We start from the raw sequence: 24,212 nt of genomic DNA on the forward strand, positions 1-24,212 counted from the left end.
TCACGACAACTGAAGTTGTACAATGCAAATATAGTTAAACTGCCCATCCCCTTGAATTGATCACGATAGCAATACATTTAGATTTTGTTTATACAAAAACAAACAAAAAAGTTCTACCTTTCCCCCCAAAATGTAGACTTCGGTTCTGTTGGATTCGACCCATTAAAGTAAACAGCTCAAGTGTAATCCATCAGTAACTCCACATACACCGTAGATAGATGTATTCTTACATTCAAATAATTAGTAATGTATATAGAAAAAGAGGTTCTTATTCAGTGAATATGGCAGTCGTCATGCAGTCTCGCATGTACTTTGTTCACTGACCCTAAAGGCAAAATCCACCCACTGCCGAGAAAACATCTGTAGGAGGCCATAAAGGAAGCTTTGCTTTATGAGGTAATCACACACACACACACGCTACAAGAGCTGAAGGGATTGATGGGTGTGTTTCTGTGCAAATAGATCATTGATATCCTGGAAACCTGTGAATTTGACCTGAATAAATAACCGAGCAAAAATTTCAACAGCATTAATGATAAAATTAGATCACATATTAAATATAGTGGTTGCACATACCTAATTTACCCACATAGTCATATAGTTTAGCCGTATAGTTGTCATAGCGGTTGCTATGATATTTTGTAACCAGGAGGCATTTCATTGCAGTTTATTATGTATTTAGCTATTTGCTAAATGATAAAACAGCAGCAGGATTCACTTGTCCATAAATGAATGAAAAAGAAAAAAGAAACACAACATCATCCCATGATTATCTAATTTAGTTTAATACTTTAAAAATTATATATACACTGAACAAAATTATAAATGCAACACTTTTGTTTTAGCCCCCATTTTTCATTTGGCAGACACTTTTATCCAAAGCGACTTACAATTGGGGAATACAAAAAGCGATTAATCTTGAAGAGGCAATCAGACAGAGGAAGTGCTCGTAACACCAAGTCTCAGTCATTGTTCAAATAAGTACAAGCTAGTAAGCGGAGAGAAAGATAGAGGGAAAGGTTTTTTTTTTTTGAGTTTCATGAGCTCAACTCAAAGATCTAAGACTTTTTCGATGTACACAAAGGGCCTATTTCTCTCAAATATTGTTCACAAATCTGTCTAAATCTGTGTTAGTGAGCACTTCTCCTTTGCCGAGATAATCCATCCACCTCACAGGTGTGGCATATCAAGATGCTGATTAGACAGCATGATTTATTGCACAGGTGTGCCTTAGGCTGGCCACAATAAAAGGCCACTCTAAAATGTGCAGTTTTATCTCACAGCACAATGCCACAGATGGTGCAAGTTTTGAGGGAGCGTGCAATTGGCATGCTGACTGCAGGAATGTCCACCAGAGCTGTTGCCAATGAATTGAGTGTTCATTTCTCTACCATAAGCCATCTCCAAAGGCGTTTCAGAGAATTTGGCAGTACATCCAACCGGCCTCACAACCGCAGACCACGTGTAACCACACCAGCCCAGGACCTCCACATCCAGCATTTTCACCTCCAAGATCGTCTGAGACCAGCCACCCGGACAGCTGCTGCAACAATCAGTTTGCATAACCAAAGAATTTCTGCACAAACTGTCAGAAACCGTCTCATCGGGGTCTCGACGAACACAAATTTTATTGATATCTTGACGAGATCCTGAGGCCCGTTGTTGTGCCATTCATCCACGACCATCACCTCATGTTGCAGCATGATAATGCACGGCCCCATGTTGCAAGGATCTGTACACAATTCCTGGAAGCTGAAAACATCCCAGTTCTTGCATGGCCAGCATACTCACCGGACATGTCACCCATTGAGCATGTTTGGGATGCTCTGGATCGGAGTATACAACAGCATGTTCCAGTTCCTGCCAATATCCAGCAACTTTGCACAGCCATTGAAGAGGGGTGGACAACCTGATCAACTCTATGCAAAGGAGATGTGTTGCACTGAGTGAGGAAAATGGTGGTCACACCAGATACTGACTGGTTTTTGGACCCCCTCGGACCCCTCCAATACAGTAAAACTGCACATTTTAGAGTGGCCTTTTATTTTGGCCAGCCTAAGGCACACCTGTGCAATAATCATGCTGTCTAATCAGCATCTTGATATGCCACACCTGTGAGGTGGATGGATTATCTTGGCAAAGAAGTGCTCACTAACACAGATTTAGACAGATTTGTGAACAATATTTAAGAGAAATAGGCCCTTTGTGTACATCGAAAAAGTCTTAGATCTTTGAGTTCAGCTCATGGAAAATGGGGGCAAAAACAAAAGTGTTGCGTTTATAATTTTGTTCAGTGTATATTTACAGATTTAACGTAATATTTAAAGACATTTCAGAGCTGTACTTACATGTTATAGCCACTTGGGCACATTAAAAGTATGGCTGCTGAGTGAACTAAATTAGTTTTTTGTTTTTGGTTACACTTTAAGGTGTCCTTGTTACAGTGTAATTATACATTTAAGTAACCCATACCTTACAATACATGCGAGTGTATACACAATCATTATCAGAGAGCAAGCACGAAAGGTGTGTATGTACCTATTGTAATCGCTAGTCGTCATCTTTTGAGTCAATGGCGTTACCTGCACAGAAAATATTAAAAATGGCTAATTTTGCTTAGCTATAACTTAATAGTTTGGCTAAAAAGTACAAGGTTTAGTGCATCATACAAAGTCGAAATGTTCCATGTCAGCCATTTAAAAATTTTGGTGTAAAATGCTATATTTAACAAATACATTGGATAGTTATGAAACTTAATATAGGCAGCGCCAACTTGTGGTAAAAAATTATGATAAAAAAAATGCCAATAGCTTTTGATCAATTTTGCCTGTTGTCAAGAGACTTGATAGGTCTTGATAGATTCCTTGGATCATGCCGAGAACATTGATACTAATTATGCTATAAACAGCAAAACCTCCGGCCTGCCATTTTGATTTTCTTTCAAAACCTACCTTTTCAATCGAAGATTGATTAACATCTTTGCATATTAAACAAGTATTAAATGTGCAATTCTTCTGAAAACTTTAGTTTTTACTTTTACTATTACTATTACAGCTGCCGAGATCAAATAATAGTGAAAAGTGTTGATTATAGCATTATACTTTGATATAAACCCGTTTCATAAAAAGTTGTAGTGATGAACACTGCATTCTTTGCTCGATTTATGTATATAACCACAATTGAAATAAATGATTTATGCTACTAACAAGAACAGTGTATAGTTGAATACTGTTGGCTTTTTTTTTTTAACATGGCTTTTCCAACCAGAATATAAAATTATGTTTTATAAAATTAATATTTAAATGATAATATTTCTGCCAGCCACTTTTAAGGCCTGTTGGAGTTTTAAAGGGTTCAAATGACCAAAACTTAGAAGATACAAAAAGGTTATATAGACTTTGCAATGCATGCACAAGCTTCTGTTTACCAAATCTATGTCTCAATCATTTTTTAGATAAAAAAAAAAAAAATTGTTCATCATAGAAAGTAATCTTGTCTATTCATAAATTTTGGATTAAACTGCCGAGATCCATATGAATTTGTTCTACAAACAAACCTTTTTGGATATACATTTTGGTTACTTAGACTTTCAAAGTAGGAGCAATCTCTCAGGTTTCATTAAAAATATCTTGTGTTTTGAAGTTTTACCAAAGTCATATGGGTTTGGAACGTCATGAGGGCAAAAAATTGTTTTCATTTTTAGGTGAGCTAACCCTTTAAAAACTGTCCCTTTTTCCAGCTCATGAACAATAAAAACACTAACAGGCAATCAGAATTGGAATGATTATCACCTTTTTATAGTTACACTTATATTAATCATCCTTGGTGTGAACGTCCTTTACAGCAGAGAAAGTCTTCATGTATCTTCACATGCTGTGGCTCTGAGAGGTCACCGCTTCATGAGGACAAACACCAGCATTAATTCTCCTCTGGAGGTGCACAACTTTATTCAGGCTTCCAGAAAGGCACTAAAATCAAAATGAGCGAGGCTAGAGGAGTCTCATGAGGAAATACATACAGTGGTCCGAGAGGATACACACAGAACATTCCAGATATAGAAACACAACAGCACACAGCTAGCTACAGCACTGAACATATCAATCTAACAGAGGTTGAGGCGCGTTTATTTGAGTGTGATTCATCCTTCATTGTACAGATTCTTCAGAAAGAACCCAACCTCCAGCTACAGTTCATGCTTTAGTGTCATCTCCTTCTGTTTCAATAAATATAATGAGGTGTGGTGGTCCCTGGGAAGCCACTCTGACAGGACTGTTAAACTCCATCTCAAAGAGCGGCCAGGTTAAGACGATGGCGTTCTCATGACGGTAATAGCTCTGTTCACAGTTCATCTTTGTAGTACCCCAGCTTGGTGTTGGACATCTCCTTCCGTAGCTGCATGACCTCCCAGAACATCTGCTCTGCTTGGTAAAACAGCATCATAACGTATTAGAAGGGAAACTTTCATAAGAACAAACTTCTGCATTTTTACATTTACTATTGTTGCAAACAATCGTCACATTAACAAATCCTGTGTTGTATGCAGTGGTGAAGAGTAATGTATTAAAGTATTATTACTTTGTTAATTTACTGAAGGTCATTTTTATTTTAGGAAACTTACTTTCACTACATTCAAAAGTATTATATTGTATGTTTTAAGTCAACTGCATTACATAAAAACATACTGTTTTCTTTGCGCAGAAAAAGTATTCTCGTAGCTTCGTAAAACTACGGTTGAACCCCTGATGTCACATGGACTATTTTACCGATGTCCTTGCAGCGTTTCTGTGCCTTGATCGTGGTAGTATCCTTGCTGTCTATGGAGGGTCAGAGAGCTCTCAGATTCCATCAAAAATATCTTAATTTGTGTTCCGAAGATGAACGAATGTCTTAAGGGTTTGGAACGACATGAGGGCGAGTAATTAATGACAGAATTTTCATTTTTGGGTGAACTATCCCTTTAAACTGATATTATATTAGGCTGAAGGTTAATGGTTTGATACTGTATGTTTAATGTAAGAAACGATTTTATTACCAAGATCAATAAATGTACGTTTTTCCACTAATCTTCCTTATTGTAGGATGAAGATACAAAATAAATAAATGCATCGATTAGTACTATTTACGTTAAATACTAAAGTACATTAAAAATCAAGTACTTTTGTACATTTACTGAAGTAAAACAATTTTAAAAATAACTTATATTTTTACTCTAGTAATATTTTGTTAGGGTATCTGTAGTTCTGTATAGTACTTTGATTTGATATTATGTCCCTGAAGTACTAAATACTCAGTAGTTTGGTGCTAATTTAAAAATAAACGGGGCTTTTGCGAACAGTCTCTGAATTAAAATTGGTTCATCATAGTTTTCTTTTATCTATCTTTCTAGTGTTTTAATTGTACAGAGAAGCAGGTTATCCCTCTCAGTGTATTCCGCCAGACTGAAATGACTGTTTCCCTAAATGTCGAAGAGCCTTTGTAGATACCAGAAACTGTAGATTGCATAGTGCAGTGACAATGGAACACATGTATTATTGTGCTTTACCATTGGAGACAATGGGAGAATCAGCAACTGTACCAAAGAAGCCCAAAAGTAAAGAAAAAGTATTTGAATTTTGAATAACACATTTATTGGAAATGCCTTACATAAACATTCAGTAGAATACACAATGATTTTATAATCTAACAACAAATTATTTTTATAAGTAAAACTAAAACAAACTTACAGTGGGGGAAAAAATGATTTGATCCCCTGCTGATTTTGTATACGTTTGCCTACTGACAAAGAAATGATCAGTCTATAATTTTAATGGCAGGTTCATATGAACAGTGAGAGACAGAATAACAACAAAAAAAATCCATGAGGATTTTATATACATTTTTTATAAATTGATTTGGATTTTAATGAGTCAAATAAGTATTTGATCCCCTATCAATCAGCAAGATTTCTGGCTCCCGGGTGTCTTTTATACAGATAAAGTGCTGAGATTAGGAGCTGTATAAAAGACACCTGGGAGCCAGAAGCAATCAATCAATCAGATTCCAAAGTCTCCAACATGGCCAAGACCAAAGAGCTGTCCAAGGATGTCAGGGACAAGATTGTAGACCTACACAAGGCTGGAATGGGCTACAAGACCATCGCCAAGCAGAAGTGAGAAGGTGAGAAGGTGAGAAGGTGACAACAGTTGGTGTGATTATTCACAAATGGAAGAAACACAAAATAACTATCAATCTCCCTCAGTCTGGAGCTCCATGCAAGATCTCACCTCGTGGAGTTTCAATGGTCATGAGAACGGTGAAGAATCAGCCCAGAACTACACAGGAGGATCTTGTCAATGATCTCAAGGCAGCTGAAAACAATTGGTAACACACTACGCCGTGAAGGACTGAAATCCTTGCGGGTCAAGGTCCCCCTGCTCAAGAAAGCACATGTGCAGGCCCGTCTGAAGTTTGCCAATGATTCACAGGAGAACTGGGTGAAAGTGTTGTGGTCCGATGAGACCAAAATCGAGCTCTTTGGCATCAACTCAACGCGCTGTGTTTGGAGGAGGAGGAATGCTGCCTATGACCCCAAGAACACCATCCTCACCATCAAATATGGAGGTGGAAACAATATGCTTTGGGGATTTTTTTCTGCTAAGGGGACAGGACAATTGCATCGCATCAAAGGGATGATGGACGGGGCCATGTACCATCAGGGCCAGGGCATTGAAGTCAGCCAGGGCATTGAAAATGGGTCGTGGATGGGTATTCCAGCATGACAATGACCCAAAACACACGGCCAAGGCAACAAACGAATGGCTCAAGAAGAAGCACATTAAGGTCCTGGAGTGGCCTAGCCAGTCTCTAGACCTTAATCCCATAGAAAATCTGTCATAGAAAATCAGCCTTAAGATACCTTAATGACTTTGAGAGGATCTGCAAAGAGGAGTGGGACAAAATCCCTCCTGAGATGTGAGCAAACCTGGTGGCCAACTACAAGAAACGTCTGACCTGTGATTGCCAACAAGAGTTTTGCCACCAAGTACTAAGTCATGTTTTGCGAAGGGGTCAAATACTTATTTGACTCATTAAAATACAAATCAATTTATAACTTTTTTTTTTTTTTGTTATTCTGTCTCTCAAAAAAACCTACCATTAAAATTATAGACTGATCATCTCTTTGTCAGTGGGCAAACGTACACAATCAGCAGGGGATCAAATAATTTTCCCCCTCTGTATATGAACCAGATTAAATCCATGTGGAGAACAGCATCGAGCCTGGATGCTGATACATAGTTTTGAATGATGTGACTATATAAGAGATGAATTATTAGCTTACCATCTTGTTGTTTGACTAGTCCTTGGAGGATGTAACGAATGTAGGTGAAGAAGTTGCAGACAGACGTGATCTGATGTAGGTAGAGAAGAAAAGTGACATTTATACAAACCTCAGTACTACAAATGAGAATGATGATAATATTCAAAGCATAATAATCAAATACTAAAACGCTGACATGGTCAATCTACAGACATATTTAAAAAATCTAAAGAAAAAATGAAGCAATATAATTCAACTTTTATTATGTTATAATAGGTTTTCAGCTTTTTTCACGATAGAATTACATATTGAATTCTTTTGATACTGAGGTGAAATATCTTGAGATTTACTCTTGGAGCACAAACATGATCAACACTGGAAGGATTTGATTAATAATGGTCAATTTAACTTCTAAATGTAGGTTTGGGAGGAACCTCTCCAAACAAGGTGAAATTAGTTTCTCTGACATTTCTTGCAGGCAGTTTTCTCTCTCACTTACAAAGTCATGGGCAGACACAGTAATGTAGAGTTTGTAATGTTGCAGATTTTGCTATCTATTTGTATATCAAAATGCATTTATTGGTTAAACTTCCAAAATTAAATTGTTTTTCATAAATTTCATTACATTTATGAACCGCTTGTCCAATATAGGCTTGTTGTGAAATACATTTTTTTTTTTTATGAAGATTAATTTCTCTAGAATGAAACACACCTCCCTCACATTCAGACCCAAGTCACATTGACGGTCTCATTAAGCACAGTATTTTATTTCTGAGGGGTTTTTCCCCCTGGTCTTAAATCAGTCTTCAGTCAATTTCTCATTATTTCATGAGTTTTTAATCTAGTCACCTCATCAAAGATACCAAATTAGCTGAAGTGAACCTAGATGAAATGTTACAGCAGGTTTCCAGATCCCTTCTTTGCAATTGCTCTTTTTATCCACTTTGGTAGGATGGTCTAATGTTAGAAGCATCAGCACATTGCCAAATATTTTCTGATATTAAATGTTAAACTTTTAATATGTTCGATTTTGATATTTAAAACATTCATTCTACAACCACTGAAACATAAAAATGCTTTGTTTTTAATATGCAACACACCAGAATGAGAAATATGAATATTTTCTAAAGACGATCTACCCAAGTATCCATTTTTCACTAAACACCAAATGTGTGTTTTTCAAATAATTTCAGAGGAGATGGTGCAAAATCTATTACAAGGCAATAATGCAAGTAGGGATAACTGCAGGCTTGAGCAATGGGCGTGGCGAAAGGTAGGGGCGTGGAGAAAGGTCTTAATGATTGGTCGACAAAGCTGTCTGTCAGGGTGTGGGGGTAGGGTTAGGGGTAGATTTTGTTGTACTGATTCACCTTTCGGAACGCCTCATTTCAGCACGCCCATTGCTCCAGGCTGCAGCTACCCCCGTCTCCAATAATGCAATACTCACCCGATAACGGCAAAACGGAGATACATAATAATAGTTGCTGGAGTCGCCAAACTTGATTCGGTGCTTGCAGGTTTTGGTTTGACCACACAGGGCACATTTCCTGCACAGTGGGAAAGAGATTGAAAGCTTTTAGAAATATATCACACTACAAACCTGATGGACATCTGAGGAGTGATTTAGGACTGTGAACTAACACTTGGGTGAATAATGAAAACAGATATGAGGCACTGAGATATGAACTCCCTGAAACAGACACTAGGGAAATCAAGACAAGGATTGGGAGGCAGGGCGGCACGGGTCAGATCAGGAGGACTTGAGGGACTGATCACGATTGACTTACACGAGAGTCTGTGCCATCCTGCTGCATCAGAACAAGAACAAAATCAACAAAAGGACACAGATACAGAAAGAAAGAATGACGAAAGAAAGTCATGCTGACAGGCTGTTCAGTGCATGATCCACACAACACTTTTAAGAACAATGAAATAAAAATAAACAGCGACATTAGAGAAATAGAGTATTTATAATTCTGACAAACTTTAGATACACATCTAATAAAAAAAACACTTTGGTTAAATATAAATTAATGTATAACAAATTAAATTAAATTTATAATAAAATAAATTAAAGAGAAAGTGTCCCTGTGTGTAAGTCTTTGGTGATGCTGCCTACTGTTCCTGTATGGTTTGTGGTTTCCCAGCATGCTTTGCATGTCTGTGTTCTTCCTCAGTTACGTGTGTAATTTCTTTTCTTATGTTTTTTAAGAAAGGCTAAATGTCTTACAAGCACATGTTAGTTTACAAAAAAGGCACCTATTAATCTAATTATTAATTACATTTGCTTACACTGTCAGTCTATTTGCATGATACTTAACTCATATTAGGAGAGTTTCAGATTCATAAATCTACTTTCTTAACAAATTATGGGCCTTGACACAGGCTTGGTGTCAAGTGTCTGTAAATTCAGCCATACTCACTTGGGTCCTCCACACTCAACAGCAGACGCTTTGACCACCGGCAATGGCTGGAATCCCACCGGCTCCACGCTCAATGTGTTCTGTTCCACCGCCTCCAGGATCGCTGATCCAAGCTGTGGATCACACAAACTATACATAAGCCTTGAGGTCGACCAATTGATCGGCCGGCCGATTAATCGGGCTGATTTTTGGCATTTTTTAAATAATCGTATCGGCCGATTTTACTGCAAATTAGGCCGATTTATTGGCAGGCACATCAGTGGGCAGCTAAGCGTTGTTGTGGAACGTTGTACCCTCTGAGGCCCCATTTACACTAGTGTGTTTTCGTTTTAGAATGAAAACGATCCCCGTTTACACTGGTGTTTCCACTGTTTCAGAAACGCTCTCCGTTTACACTACACAATCGAAAACGCATGTCACATGACCATTCATGCAGGTACAACCATAGATATGTTTAGGTAGATCCCCTATTATTTAGATGGCGGACGCCATCTGCGTGCTTGGAGCAGTCGAATGGGGAATCTACCCATACATACGGGTACAACAATGAGCATGATGTTATTGTTTACACAGTCATCAAGGATACACAGAGAGAATGTGTGCAGCCATGTCATCGTTTTCAAAAGTCTCCGTTTTGGTCCGTTTACACTGAAACACAACCCCGGAGATTTCAAACTAAAACGGGGTCTGCAGCGTTTTCCTGCAGAGTTTAACAGCAGATCATAAGCAATTGCTTGGTATAAATGCAAGGTATTCACTGATAGCAAAATGCTCTTTAACAATGAGTCAGGACACCACAACAGTGCCATATTTTACCTTTAGAATTTTGAAGTTTAATAATCACATTAAGTCATACTGCAATTCCTGTCTTCTCTGTCCCCAAATTGAAAAACCCTGAATAAAGTAATTGTTTTTCAAACACTATGAAAACAGAGCATTTATAAAAAAAAGAAAAAAAAAAAGAAAAGCACTTGGTAAAAGCAGGACATTTATCCTAAATTTCACTGTAAAGTCATTATGCCTTAAAATATGTACTTCATGAGTATGCGTATAAATATATAAAGTTGGATTCTGCCACCTTAAATGATATGCTGAATGTTTTGTGCTATATCAAAGCTGCTTGAAAATGTTAATTAGGAATCTTGACTTTAGTTAACTATTTCACATTATGAGCAGCGTGTAGCTTTGTAACAGTTTCATACAGTTGACATTCATGTTTTTAACAATTCAAGAGTAGATTCAACCAGCAGAGAGCAGCTGGAGATCTCAGTTATTAGCCAAGCTTCTCAACGATTAGCTGAGCTGTCACACCCGTATAGTGCTAATTAGAGCTAATCATTTACAGAAACTAATGTCTATAAAATAAAGTAGAAGGAGGTGTTCCCAAGTTCTACCGAGGGATGACAGCAGAAGCATACCTCACTCTTAGAAAATGTCAGACATGGGTAGATGTCTTCTCTGTAAATGCGCTCGAGGAAGGAGCAGCTTCTCTCCAGGGTCGGCTCCTCTTTCCAGACTTTGAACTCGTTGAAGAGCAGTGAGTCCACCTAACAAACAAACCCATATTGTCAAAAACGCACACATACTATTTAATATCCACAATTACCACGCAACTTTTAAAGTCCACAATGCTGGATGAAAGGAAGATGGTCAGGAAACTTTCATAAAAGGTCATAAACTTGGCTTCAGTCACAGTTCACTTTCATTATGTGGAAAACAATGCCCAGTATTTAATCTTTTAAAATGTGTATTATGAAAAGAGCTATACAAATACATTTGACTTTACCTTAACTGACTTGACTACTTTTCCTGATTCAATCCTAATAAGCTAGAAAAGTTTTCCCTTTTTTCTTTTTTACAGGTATGATTGAGACGATTAGAACGAGAATTTCTCCTACTGACCATTACTGTCTACATCTGTGTTCTGGCTGTGCATACTTGACAGATTTTGAACCTGTCTCTCGGTCTCATCTTGTGGACATTTTAGGATACATTGTTTTCTTCTTTTTTAGGTTTTGGATGTTGTTGGTCCCAGTCTTTTGTCAGCTGTAAAGAGCAATTTAGTGAATGGTATAGTTCTATAATGTTTTTAGTACACCATGGTGCAAACGCTTCTCAAAAAGCCCTGGAACTGTGAAATAACTCTTCTTCTTCTGCTTATTGAGTGTTTGTGGGGTTCCTCAAGGCTCCATTCTAGGTCCCATCTTGTTTTTCCCATATATATGTTACCACTAGGTCCTATTTGTCAAAAACACAATGTCACTTATCATTGTTATGATGACGACACAGTTTTATTTTCCTTTGAAAGTCATTGATAGCTTTGCATAAACCTCCTTGTTGGATTATCAGAGTGAGATCAATATATAAACAGCTGTAAAATTTCTTCAACTTAATGAAGCTAAAATGAAAGTAGTTGTGTTACCTATCAGTTCAACCAAAAATATATCTATAAGCCCTTATTTCTAAATTACATAATTAAGCAAAAAATCTTTGTGTCTTGGTGTGATCTTGCTTCAGAACCAGGGCTTGACGCTTACCTTTTTCACAAGGAGCACATGCTAACCAAGACTTGTCAAAGCACTTGCATGTTGTTGCTCTTTTTTTGGTTTTGATTGCTTCTAATGTCCTCATTTGTAAGTCGCTTTGGATAAAAGCATCTGCTAAATGACTAAATAAATAAATATAAAGAGACATTTACAAGCACAATTATTTAATTTATCAGAATACAGAAAGTACACAAGGTTTTTAAATATTTTTGCTTTAGACACTATTAGACAAATTATGTATAATATATATTATATATAATTATGTAATTAGTTATAGTCCTATTAAACTGTATGTGACGGTATCAAATTTTCACAATAGTCATTGAAGCTTGTGTCACAGTATATGTTTTTTTTGTTTTGTTTTTCAAAAATCACAATATATAATTTCTAAGTGAAAAAAGTGTTGTCCTCCTAACAGGTTAAATAGCTTTATTAAAGATCATTTACTAAAAGACTTTATTAAAATATACACAAAACTATAAAGTAAACAAGTGCAAGATTCAAGTGCAAAAGATTGTTCAAATGAACAAAAGAACAATAGGTGACACTATACAATAAGGTCCCATTTGTTAACATTAAAGCAGGTAACATTAACTAACAATGTGCAATAGCTAATTGTTGCAGTAGTTAATATTCTTTGTTAATGTTGATTAATAAAAAATACAACTATGTTAATGTTAGCTCCATTGAATAATATTAACAGACACAACTTTTGATTTTATAATGTATTATTAAAAGTTGAAATGAAGATAGCATTATTAATAAATGCAGTCATTGTTTTTTTCATGTTAACTAATGGAACTTGTGTTACTGAACAATAATAACGAATCCGTCGTTGATATATAGATAGGCCCACTGTTCTCTATTATAGATCAGTGGATGGGCCATGTTTTAGGTTAGAAAAAATGTTTGAAAATAAATCTCATTAAGTCTTTAAGTAAGAATTATTTGATGCTATTGTGAAGACTAAAGCGAATATAAATATCTAAATGACTGAGTGTGAAACATTATTTACACAGTTTTAGGAAAGTAGGCACAGCTGCTTTGTTTACAGGGTTACTGGGGTTTATTTAAAGGGGACCTATTATGCAAAAATCACTTTTATAAGCTGTTTGAACAGTGGCCGCAGTGTGAAAACAACCAGCCTATAATGTTAAAAATCCACCAACTCATTTTTTTCTAAAACCAATAAACCATAAACAGTCTCTCCAAACGAGCTGTTTCAGATTCTAATGAACATAGGAGTCGCCATAATCTCCCCTCATAGAGCCGAGGACACTGTAGTTAAATTTAATTTTCGAAGGAAATATCCCGGTAACGTCCCCTACATGTTTAGGAATTAATAACAACGCTTCTGCGCAAACGTCAGCTCCAGACAAAGTAAGTATCGTGTTTATTTTCCAAATTTCCTTTCTAAAAAAGCTGTTAAATCATGATGATGCGCCTTTTCATATCAGAAACTGTCCTTCATTAGTCTTCTTAAATCACATAAGAGGACCATCTACTTGCACTTGCTTTTGAAAGTTCTTTGGTGTATTTTTAGGTTTACATATGAACTCTTTAGATAAAATACATTTGCTTGTGATTAATAAGACCTAAATGGCTGACATGAAACAAACCCAGGGGTATATGGCAAATTTCTGTAGGTGTGGGAGTGATGCTAGACAAATGGACGTTCACCAGTAGATACAAACCTCTTTACACTCACGTACAAAGGGCTGCGTCACTGCGGCCTCCTGCTGGCTGCCCAACATGGCGCTGCTCGTACTCTTATTTCGAGCATGGCCTTTCTTAAAGGGGCCTTTGGGACCGGGGGGCATTTCTTTACAGGGGGATGTGGGAGAGGTTGACAGGACCAGAGTCTTCAAAGCAGCCACTTCGGCCTGCAGAACATCAATCTGAAACCAAGGGGAAAGAGCGGTAAGATTTCAAACTTATCAGGGGTTTAAAATCAGGTATTTACAAAACAAAACATTCACTAAATATTTTTAAAAAGTGTAAATTTAATAATGATATTAGAAGGCCATTCAGAATGTGTTTTCTGCATTAAAAACCTGATGGGAAAAAAGCTCCAGTGTGTGTGTGTGTTTAAATTAGTTTATTTTCTTTAGTTCCTCTCTTCTTATCTCATACCTTCCTCACAGGACACATGAGCGTTACTGAGCTTTTTCTAGTGTATCTTATGTGATTCGTCATTTTTGTTAGATTAAAAAAAGCTAAGGATATGACCAGCATTCTGTCAATTTAAACAATGAATTTTATGCATAACCATGTCAAACCTAAAAAAAACAACTGAATTTACCTCAGGTTTGTTTGCTCACCAAAGCATCATTTTACTCTCATTTGGCAAATGGTGAAAGTTAATTTTAAACCCTGTACAAAGAGTCTCAGCGGGCAGATGTGTACGGGTTTCACACATGGTTCATATCAAGCTAGGGTTGTTTCTAGCCTTTCATTAGTACAGGGCCACAGGCCCTCCAGTGAGAAAGTGTGCCCATACGTTTTTAAATACTGTTTTGACTGGAATGGATATAAATCATGATTACCTGCAGCACAGGGTTGTTTCACAAGCTGCACACACAATAAAGAGCTGATTCGTCATTGCCAAATGATAGATGGCATTTGCAAGTTTTGTTTTCTACAATGGATTTTAGGTCGAACCACTTCCAGCGTTCTTTTTGTTTTCGGTCTTAAAAAAGATTCTGTGAGTCTTTCAGTGTGAGAAACGCCTGCAAATGATTCAGTGTTTGAAAGAATCAAACTTAATCATGAACAATTTCAGACCTTTGTGCAAACCCATTTCTCAGGTTGTGATTCTAAACAGCTGATAGAAAAAAACTCAAGACTTCATCACTGAAATATAAGAAAAATAAAAAGAGTTTCCAGATCAGTATAATCTACATTGACATAAAAGGATTTATCAGTAATATTTTACTGGATGCGCTATTTTCGCTCAAATCAAAGCGTAAATACACGTAGAAAAGAGGGTACGCAGTTTGCGTTCAGCGGGTATTCTCCAAAATGGCGTTACGGTGATGCAGAGACATACAGAGGAGACGAATTGTTGAAAAAAAGTTATTTTTATTTTCTTTGTGTTCAGAACGTCATAGCTTTTGCATCTCTTCTTGCTAGGCGCAGAATACTGTTGTCTTGGACCTCCCCTCCCCTCAACTTCAATTTTTTTTTTTTACTTGAAAAAATTAAGTACAATATCAGAGGTAAGGGGGAATCTTTTTTTGAAAAATGGCAACAATTTATCACATTCTTTAATGATTTACAAATAAAGACGTGGATTGAGTGGAGATATACATGTATACCCCTTATTTTATCATTATTATGTTATCTTAATTATGCTTTTCTGGGCTTTGACAGTGTTAATTACTTGGCAGTCAATGGGACACTCACAAGCCTCGTCTAAAATATCTTAAATTGTGTTCCGAAGACGAATTAAGCTTTTACGGGTTTAGAACGACATGGGGGTAAGTCATTAATGAGTAACCCTTTAAGGGGCCATTCACATATCGCGCCTAAAAACGCTAGGCGCGCCGCTTTCTCTTTTTTTCCAAAGCGCTCAGGCGGTTGCGCTCCGGAGGCGTCTGTCGTTGCTAAGCAACCATCAGCTGCGCTCTCTGTTACAACAAGGAAATTTCAGCAATGGATTTCCACCACCGAAAAACACTTGCTGTAACTCTGTTACAAGATTTATTTACTAAGAAAAGTAAAAAACGCGGCAGTGTTTGGGTGCACCCCATACTTCAAAAACACTGAGGTTTAAAAGTAACGGAAAAGGTGAGGAAGCTGATTGGTTGGTTCTTGTCACATGACCTGCGGTGCGCTTGCGGCATTCTGAAAAGTTGAGATGTTTTTATCTCGATGCGGCACGGACGCGCCTGGAAAAAACGCTTCCATTATGAGCGCGCATACAGCGCGTCTCCATTTGAAATAACGAACTTGAGCGCGCAAAAGACGCGATGATTTGGGGTGTTAAATAACTGTGCAAATACCAGTAAATACTACTGCAAACATTAGTAAAGAATTTTACACGAATCATTTAAATACTCTCCCATAAATTCGCCTTCTGAAACGGAAACTCCTACAATTGCATATGCAATAAGGTCAGACAAAAATAACTGTCCACAGCTGAATTTTCATCTCTAATTTTTTTCACTGTGTCTTTAGTTAATCCTGACATAAGACGGTTTGTTCTAGTAAATCTGGCCAGAAAATTTTTATAAATAAATAACCTCAGGTTAAGTTAAATCTTTTGTCTTGGCAACACTGACAAATATTAATGGTTTAGTTTGTTGTTAATTAGCTTTTTCTTCTCTGAGCTTCACTGTATTCTCTCATTTAGATAGTTTATTTGTAATCATGTAGAAAGTGCTGTCTCATGTCTGAGTAACTCACCTTTGCCTGACGAAGACCTTCGGGTCGAAACGTTGTGATTTTAATAAACTTTTGAGAGCAGTAGTGGCAGTGTGCCGATTATTGAGTAACTCACCTTTCCCAATGCCTCCTTCAGTTGTTTTTCAGCAGTGGCTTGCTTCAGGTTTGCTTCGTGCACCATCTTATGAGCCTCCTGTTGACAACGTCACAGATCAGATCCACATTAAACACAGACTCATCTGAGAATAACCTACACCAAGAGACCTCTACCACACCAGACCAGACCAGAGGCACCTGGCAGAGCAGCGCTATGGTAAGATGAGGACACTCAAGGCTTTGACTAGCAGAAAAGATGAGGGAAAACAGAAAGAAAGACATGAAAAAGGAAAAAAATATATATGAGGATAGTATGAAATGCATAACAGATAAGGCAGAGCAGGTTACCTAAACACTCAGCACATCTGGATTCATATTATGTGACGATCAACAATGCATGTCATATATTGACCCTGTCCATATGATTAGAGAAGCTTCAGTTGAAGTATTTGGAGGTGGACACTTGTTTAATTCAGTAAGATTCTTTCATAACTTTAGAAATAAGCCTGGGCATTGACACAGGTTTCACAATTTAATTTGTTTCTGATTCACAAGTTCACAAGACTTGATTCTGATCTCAATTCATTAATATTCCAGTTATGTCTACATGCCAATTTTGTTAAGCACATCAAGCAAAATAAACATAAAACCCCATTTCCAACAAAAGGTGTGTAAACTGCAATAGAAATCTGTTAAGAATCTGTGACTTGTTAATTCTCTTTAAACTTTATTTGACCAACTTTACTGTATTCTGTAAATATAAACACATTGCGATTTTGATGGATGCAACACACTCCAAAACGTTGGGAAAGAGGCAAAATAAAAGTGAAAAGATTATAGACTATCCAAGTTGGTAAAAGCTGATGGTGTCATTATTGGGCAAAACTACCAATGTCAGTCCTTGCAAGCAAAGTTAGGTCATAGAGATGTTGTCGGGTTCTCTGGTATGAAAGTAGGGCTGCTCGATTGAATTGAAATCGCAATTAGGCAAAAGCTGCGATTGTCATGAGTATCTTTCAGTGAAGCACGGTTCTGTGATCAGTAGTAAATCTCGATCCGAAGGCCAGAGGGTGCTCTCGCACTGAAACGCCAAGTACACAGAAGAAATCCAGGAAATACCGATCGCTTATCAGTGAACTACGGCTCTGTGTATTAAATGCTGCTCCATCTGAAAGCAGGTGATGGAGATTTACTACTAATCACAGAACCGGCTTTACTGTCATGATGCGCATGACAATCGCATTCGATTAATCAAGCAGCCCTGTGTGAAAGACAGTGGAAATGTGTGCTGTAGACAGTTAAGTCCACATTTCTGCTAGCTATTGGGAAAAACAGACATCGAGCTTTCTACGCCAAAGACACAGGGACCATCCAGACTTTTATCAGCGACAGGTGCAAAACCCAGCATCTGTCATCGTATGAGGGTAGATCAGTGCCTAAAGCCGGGCTCACACTGTGCGATTTTTAATAGTCTTTTGCGATTGTTGCTTGTCACACTGTATGAACATGATCCCCATGTCAGACTGTAGGATCTCGGTTGTCTTAATGTCAGACTGTACGACAGTCAAGACGCGACAAAAACGGACGTACTCAAGAAGACTTGTCCTGAGTTTTAGGTCATCAACACGTGACCCGCGTTCTCTCGCTATAATGGTAGCTAGCAAACAACAGCAACGTAGAGCGTTAGTTTTATTAATTACATGCCTTGATGTAAAAAAAAAAAAAAAACGAAAAAGACGACGTGTGTGGAGCAAGTCATGAACTCAAAAGAGGACTTTATGGACTTCCAGTTCTACAGAGCGAACTTGAGGTAATTTTGTTATTCGAGTTTAAACATCCTGCCCCTTAATAAATAAACTTTAAGTAAACTTTACTTTCTACATATATTGTTTTTACAAATAAAGTTGAAGTTGTCGCGCTAATTGCGTCATCAAGTTCAGTGCTCCTATTGGTTCTTGGTTTGACGGTCGTCGTAGGAGATGTCACACTGCAGGAAAGTGTCTGAAATCTTCTGACACTGCCTGAATTTAATCGGAGGAAAAAAAATTATCGCAACGGCCATTAATCGGCTGTCGGTGAACATGTCAAACCAGCGATCTAGACAACCGATTTTAGCCTAGGATTATAGGAATCTTTTAGGATTTTTTTTTTTTTTGGCCAAAATCGCACAGTGTGAGCCGGGCTTAAGGCAAGGTTGACTTGCATATGTGTGAAGGTACTATTGAGGCTGAGGCATATATTGGGATTGTGCAGAGACATACGCTGCCATCAAAATAATATATTTTCCCAGGAAGTCTCTGGTCAATAGTGCGAGACAATGTCAGGCCTCAATCACATGTACAACAACAGCATGGTTTTGTAGGCACAGAGTGGATGTGCTTGACTGGTCTGTGTCATGAAGAAGAGAATAAGGCAACAATGACCACAGACTGTTGAGGTTAAGTCTTGTATCAAGCAAGAAAATTCCACTTGCAAAACTGGAGCAATTAGTATTCTCAATTAACAACAAATAAAAAATGTAATTAAAATGAAAGGTGATGTAACGCAGTTGTAAATATTCCTCTTTCCCAACTTTTTTTGTTGTTTGTTGCAGCCATTAAAAATCTAAATTTGTTAATTGTATTTTGTAAATAAGTTGGCGAGTGAAAACATTGCAGATCTTTTCTTTTGAAGCAGATTGTAGATTTTACTGCATTTAATAACACGTACCAACTTTTCTGGAATTGGGATTGTATAATTGAGTGCTGCAGGGATGACATATTTTTCTAGGTGAAAAACCCAGAAACATGTTAGCATTTCAGCACTTCCAGTTCCATCATCCTGAAGTTGTTTGTTTGTTTTTTAATGGATTTTTGGTCAAATGCCTGAAATATGGTCCGTGGTTAACACAAACCCAATCCATTTTCACATTTGTTACCCTAGACCACAAAACCAGTCTTAAGTCGCTGGGGTATATTTGTAGCAATAGCCAAAAATACATTGTCCCCCCGGTTTCAAAGACAATGCTTAAGCCTAGTCCTAGACTAAAATGTAAATCTGAGCTGTTTCAACTGAAAGAAACTTGCACTGACTGATCTTAAAACATGCCAGTGCCTTTGTTTTGTCTCAAGATGAACATCAGTAACTCTTTTTTTCTAAGGCATGCTTATAAAAATTACTTAAATGTCCTAATTAAACTATGGCTTAATCCTGGTTTAGTCTAAGCCCTGTCTGTGAAACCGGGCCTGTATGGGTCAAAATGATACATTTTTCTTTTATGCCAAAAATCATTAGGATATTAAGATCATGTTCCATAAAGATATTTTAGAAATTTCCTACCGTAAATATATCAAAACTTAATTATTTAATCATTGATATGCATTGCTAAGAACTTAATTTGGACAAATTTAAAGGCAATTTTCTGATTTTTTTGCACCCTCAGATTCCAGATTTTCAAATAGTTGTATCTCAGCCAAATATTGTCCGATCCTAACAAACCATACATCAATAGAAAGCGTATTTATTCCTCTCTCAGATCTCAATTTTAAACAATTGACCCTTATGACTGGTTTTGTGGTCCCGGGTCACATTTTATTCTACATCTTAAAATTCTTCAGGAATAGCCCCTTGTGTGTTTAAAAATATAAGTTTTTATCGGTCTTGAAAAAGGCAGAACACATGCTAAATGCTAACACATGGCTAAATGGGACTACAGAGTTTGTCAACAGTTTGTTCAGTTGAACTAAAACTGTTGCTAAAGCAATGTGAATTGGACTAACATCTGCTGTACTCTAATTTTCATGGCACCCTAAAAGCAAATCATGCAGTAAATCATTGCGAAATAGTTTCAGCTTGATAATCGTTATATCAATTTCCGGGATTGTTACAAAAGTTTATTAAAAGGTCAGAACAGGTGGGAGGTTGTGATGAGAACTGATTTACAACCCTGATAGCACAAGCCCGTCACAGAGGCATATTCAATGGGTGTGATTTTATGGAATATCATTTATGGGGCACTTGCTATACTAAATATAGTAGATGATGTTTATGAATGTGCCTTTGTCTATTTGCTCTTTTTATACAACAAATTTGGTATGTTAAATTCTTTGTGAATCCTGTTTGTTCTTTGCGAATTCCAGTTTGTTTTTCAAAAAATAAATAAAGAAATGCACACAGTTTTAATAAATATACAATACCAATCAAAATTTGTGGCAAGTATGAAAGAAATTAATACTTTAATAAAAGTATATACTATAAAAGATTTTTATTTCAAATAAATACTGTTTTTAATACAACTGTTTTCAATATTGATAATAATACGAAATGCTTCTTGAGCAGCAAATTAGCACATTAGAATTATTTCTAAAGGCTCATGTGACACTGAAGACTGGAGTAATGACTGCTGAAATTCAGCTTTGCCATCACATGAATAAATTACATTCTATAATATATTAAAATATTTTATTTTAAATTGCAATAGCATTTCACAATATTACTGATCTATTGTAATCTTGATCAAATAAATGCAGAGACTTTCAAAAATCTTTGCACCCATCACAGTGCTGCTGAGTGTTCAGAATAACTCCAGATGATCAAGTGCTTCCAGACACACACAGATCTGCTCTGTCATTTGGCAGCAGAAACCAAACAAACCTCAAAAAGGCTAGCAGTGAGTTCCTCCAGCTCCTGCCCCAGCTGGTCTCTCACTTTAGAAAGCCTCTCACACTCCTCGTCTTTTAACTTAAGCTCCTTCAGACACATGCAATGACATGAACAGAATACACAAATGAAAAACAAAACAGAAAAACAGGGAATGTATGGCTCATTCTCTCATTTAGCCCATGACGTCAATGTAAAAGGGTGGATGATACAACACACACTACAATATTGTTTTACAAAAATGTTATTTTTTATCCCGCCGTGCTCCTCGTCTGTGTAATTCATAAACGCAAATTTATTATGCACAGTATAATCGGACGACTGACTTTGAAACGGAGTACGTTTTCTGTAAAGATAACAGGCTTGTATTAACAGTGAAAGGTTTAATGCAAAGGCTAGCACTCCTAATGCGGAGCTTGAGCTCTTGAAGCTCCGGGAGCACCAGCTCATTTGCATTAAAGAAACATACTCAATATCAGAGCGTTTTGGCTCACACCCTAAAAGTGGCAATTGTAACAAGCTATAAAAAATGATCTGTCGGGAATTTTGAGGTAAAACTTCACACACACACTCTGGGGACATCAGAGTCTTATTTTACATCTTGTAAAAAGAATAATAATAGGTCCCCTTTAATGTGAGACCACTATCAATATTACTTTCTATACAAAATACAGCTGTCGCACAGTATTGGTGTCATTTCCACCACAACAATGTAATGTCCCTTTAAAAAGTTTGTTTAGGTGGTTTCTATGGAAATGTTCAGTGACATCAGAGCACATGTTGGACATGGAGGGAATTACATTTTTCATCAACAACAAATGAAGAAAAATCAAGGTAAATATTGGTTGATCAGTTAATATATTTATTCTACGTCATTTCCAAACATGATGTACCTTCAAGGGTGTTTTTAAAAAGCTAAAAATTAGAGTTAAATTTGAGTATTTTGCACAAGTGAAATGCTAAGTATTAATTCAAAGCTAATCAGTGAAGCCATCTTCCATTTTTTCACAAAAAACTACAGAAATGTCATTTCCACCACACTGCCTCTGTGATGGAAATTACATTTATAGTTACAAAGTACAATTGATATGTTTAATGAGTGTGATGAGTTTAAGAATTTTTCTAATAATTATCTCTACTGTTTCTCTACATTCACGTTAATTAATTGTCATTTCCATCACCACACACATTTAAAAGAAATATTTAACAAGTTCTCACCACACATTACAAATGTATCCACAATTTATGAGATCATGCTCTACTTAATATAAAAATTCAAGTTAAGTTATATTTATTTTCTAATAAGCTCTTACCAAAATTAAATTGCAGAGTGTGGCAGGTGTTCAGTTCAGCATTTGGTCCTTAGGGCAGTTAATTTATCTCATTGACAAATGTATAATTATTGTACATTGTGGAAAAACTGGTAAAACTAGTTACAAAAATGATCTTAGACAATTCTTGAGTGTCATAAGTTATTCTATTTTTAAATAACAGCTGTATATTGAGATGTGGTGGAAATGACATTTGTTCATTGCAGATCGGAAAACATGTAAAATATTAACAATTTCTCTTGTAATCTAAGTTTGTCCTCTTACAGACCTTAAAACTAGACAAATTATTTAAACTTATGAGACTGTGTTACGTGACTTTTGAACAAGTTATTTTTTTTTTAAATCAACTTCACAAGGCTAAAAGTGTCCCTAGTTGAAGAAACGCCCAGGGTATTGGTACCGGGTTTCAGTACCCAACCCTAGTATGTATGTTTGTTTGTATATTTATTTATCTATCTAAAGACATTTGACAAAACACAAAATATTAATTTTTCAAATAAACTGCTGTTTTTTAAAATTTAATGAAAAAAATTAAAATAAATTAACCAGTAAAAACTGTTCAACACATTCATAATAATAAGATAATTAAGAACCAATAATAAAGCACCAAATCAACATATTGGTATGATTTCTGAAGGATCATGTGACACTGAAATTGCCATTACAGGAATAAATGACATTTTAAAAACAGGATTGGAACATAAAAATAGAAAACATATGTAGAAAATCTTTTACTGACAGCATTAGGTTACACAGATGTTGAGATTAGTGGTCAACCGATATATTAAAATGTATACAAAAAGTATAATAACAAATGCTTTTATATTATTAGTAATAGAAAGGCAAACACTAAATACTTTCTCGTTTGCCGTCAGCATTCAGCAGATACGCATTTATTTCATTTAAGCAAATCTTTAAATGACTAATGAACATTTAATTTCACAAAATTAGTCGAATCCAGTTGTGAGATCTTGTGAAGTGTGCATTTGTATCCTGCAAGATCGAGAGTGTTCTCTGCGTGACGGTCGGTCCGTGCAAATTGAATGTGGACAGGAGGAGATTTCAGATTTACTAGCGATCGACTAACTTGTGATTTCAAATTATGCTGCGCTTTATGCATTTGCGCACTGTCATATTCATATTTTGACTGTGAGCTGTATGTAAAATTAGTGTTACCTTGGGTTTATTTGAATAAATATGATTCCCAATACACACAAACTTCCCAGAATACTGAGTGCCCTGTTGGTTACAGTGTTTACTTCCTTTTATTATATTAGATTTTTATTAAATATTTATTTATTTGTGAAAAATACTTTGTTATCTGAACCCATTTATATTTTTATCCATTTTCAAATTATTTGAAATTTCTTAAATATTCATTCAAATAAATAAAATTATATCGGACACCCTGCTTTCCAAGATATCGGCATCAGCTGTCAAAAAAACAATATCGGTTGACCACTAGTTGAGATGTGATGGAGTGTGTTCAGATGCA

General features: G+C 36.5%; 1 protein-coding gene across 10 annotated transcripts in view; it reads right to left on the reverse strand.

Moving 5' to 3' along the window:
- Nucleotides 1-3,770: 3,770 nt before the first annotated feature.
- LOC306858901 (rab-3A-interacting protein-like) overlaps nt 3,771-24,212 on the reverse strand; it is a 36,774-nt gene continuing 16,332 nt past the window's right edge. Inside the window, exons 5-13 of one of the 10 annotated variants that reach the window (XM_079399692.1) lie at nt 21,381-21,476; nt 16,768-16,845; nt 13,979-14,164; nt 11,139-11,267; nt 9,721-9,833; nt 9,085-9,105; nt 8,745-8,844; nt 7,319-7,388; nt 3,778-4,418 (exon numbers count right to left, since the gene is read on the reverse strand). In XM_079399692.1, the coding sequence (XP_079255818.1) occupies nt 4,339-4,418; nt 7,319-7,388; nt 8,745-8,844; nt 9,085-9,105; nt 9,721-9,833; nt 11,139-11,267; nt 13,979-14,164; nt 16,768-16,845; nt 21,381-21,476 (873 nt within the window). In that variant the 3' untranslated portion in view covers nt 3,778-4,338. Of the gene's footprint in view, nt 4,422-7,318; nt 7,389-8,744; nt 8,845-9,084; nt 9,106-9,720; nt 9,834-11,138; nt 11,268-13,960; nt 14,165-16,767; nt 16,846-21,380; nt 21,477-24,212 lie in introns of all 10 variants that reach the window. The other 9 variants (XM_079399689.1, XM_079399695.1, XM_079399693.1 and 6 more) reach the window with 9 other exon arrangements.

Source organism: Barbus barbus (assembly GCF_936440315.1).
Source record: "Barbus barbus genome assembly, chromosome: 39".
NCBI lineage: Eukaryota > Metazoa > Chordata > Actinopteri > Cypriniformes > Cyprinidae > Barbus > Barbus barbus.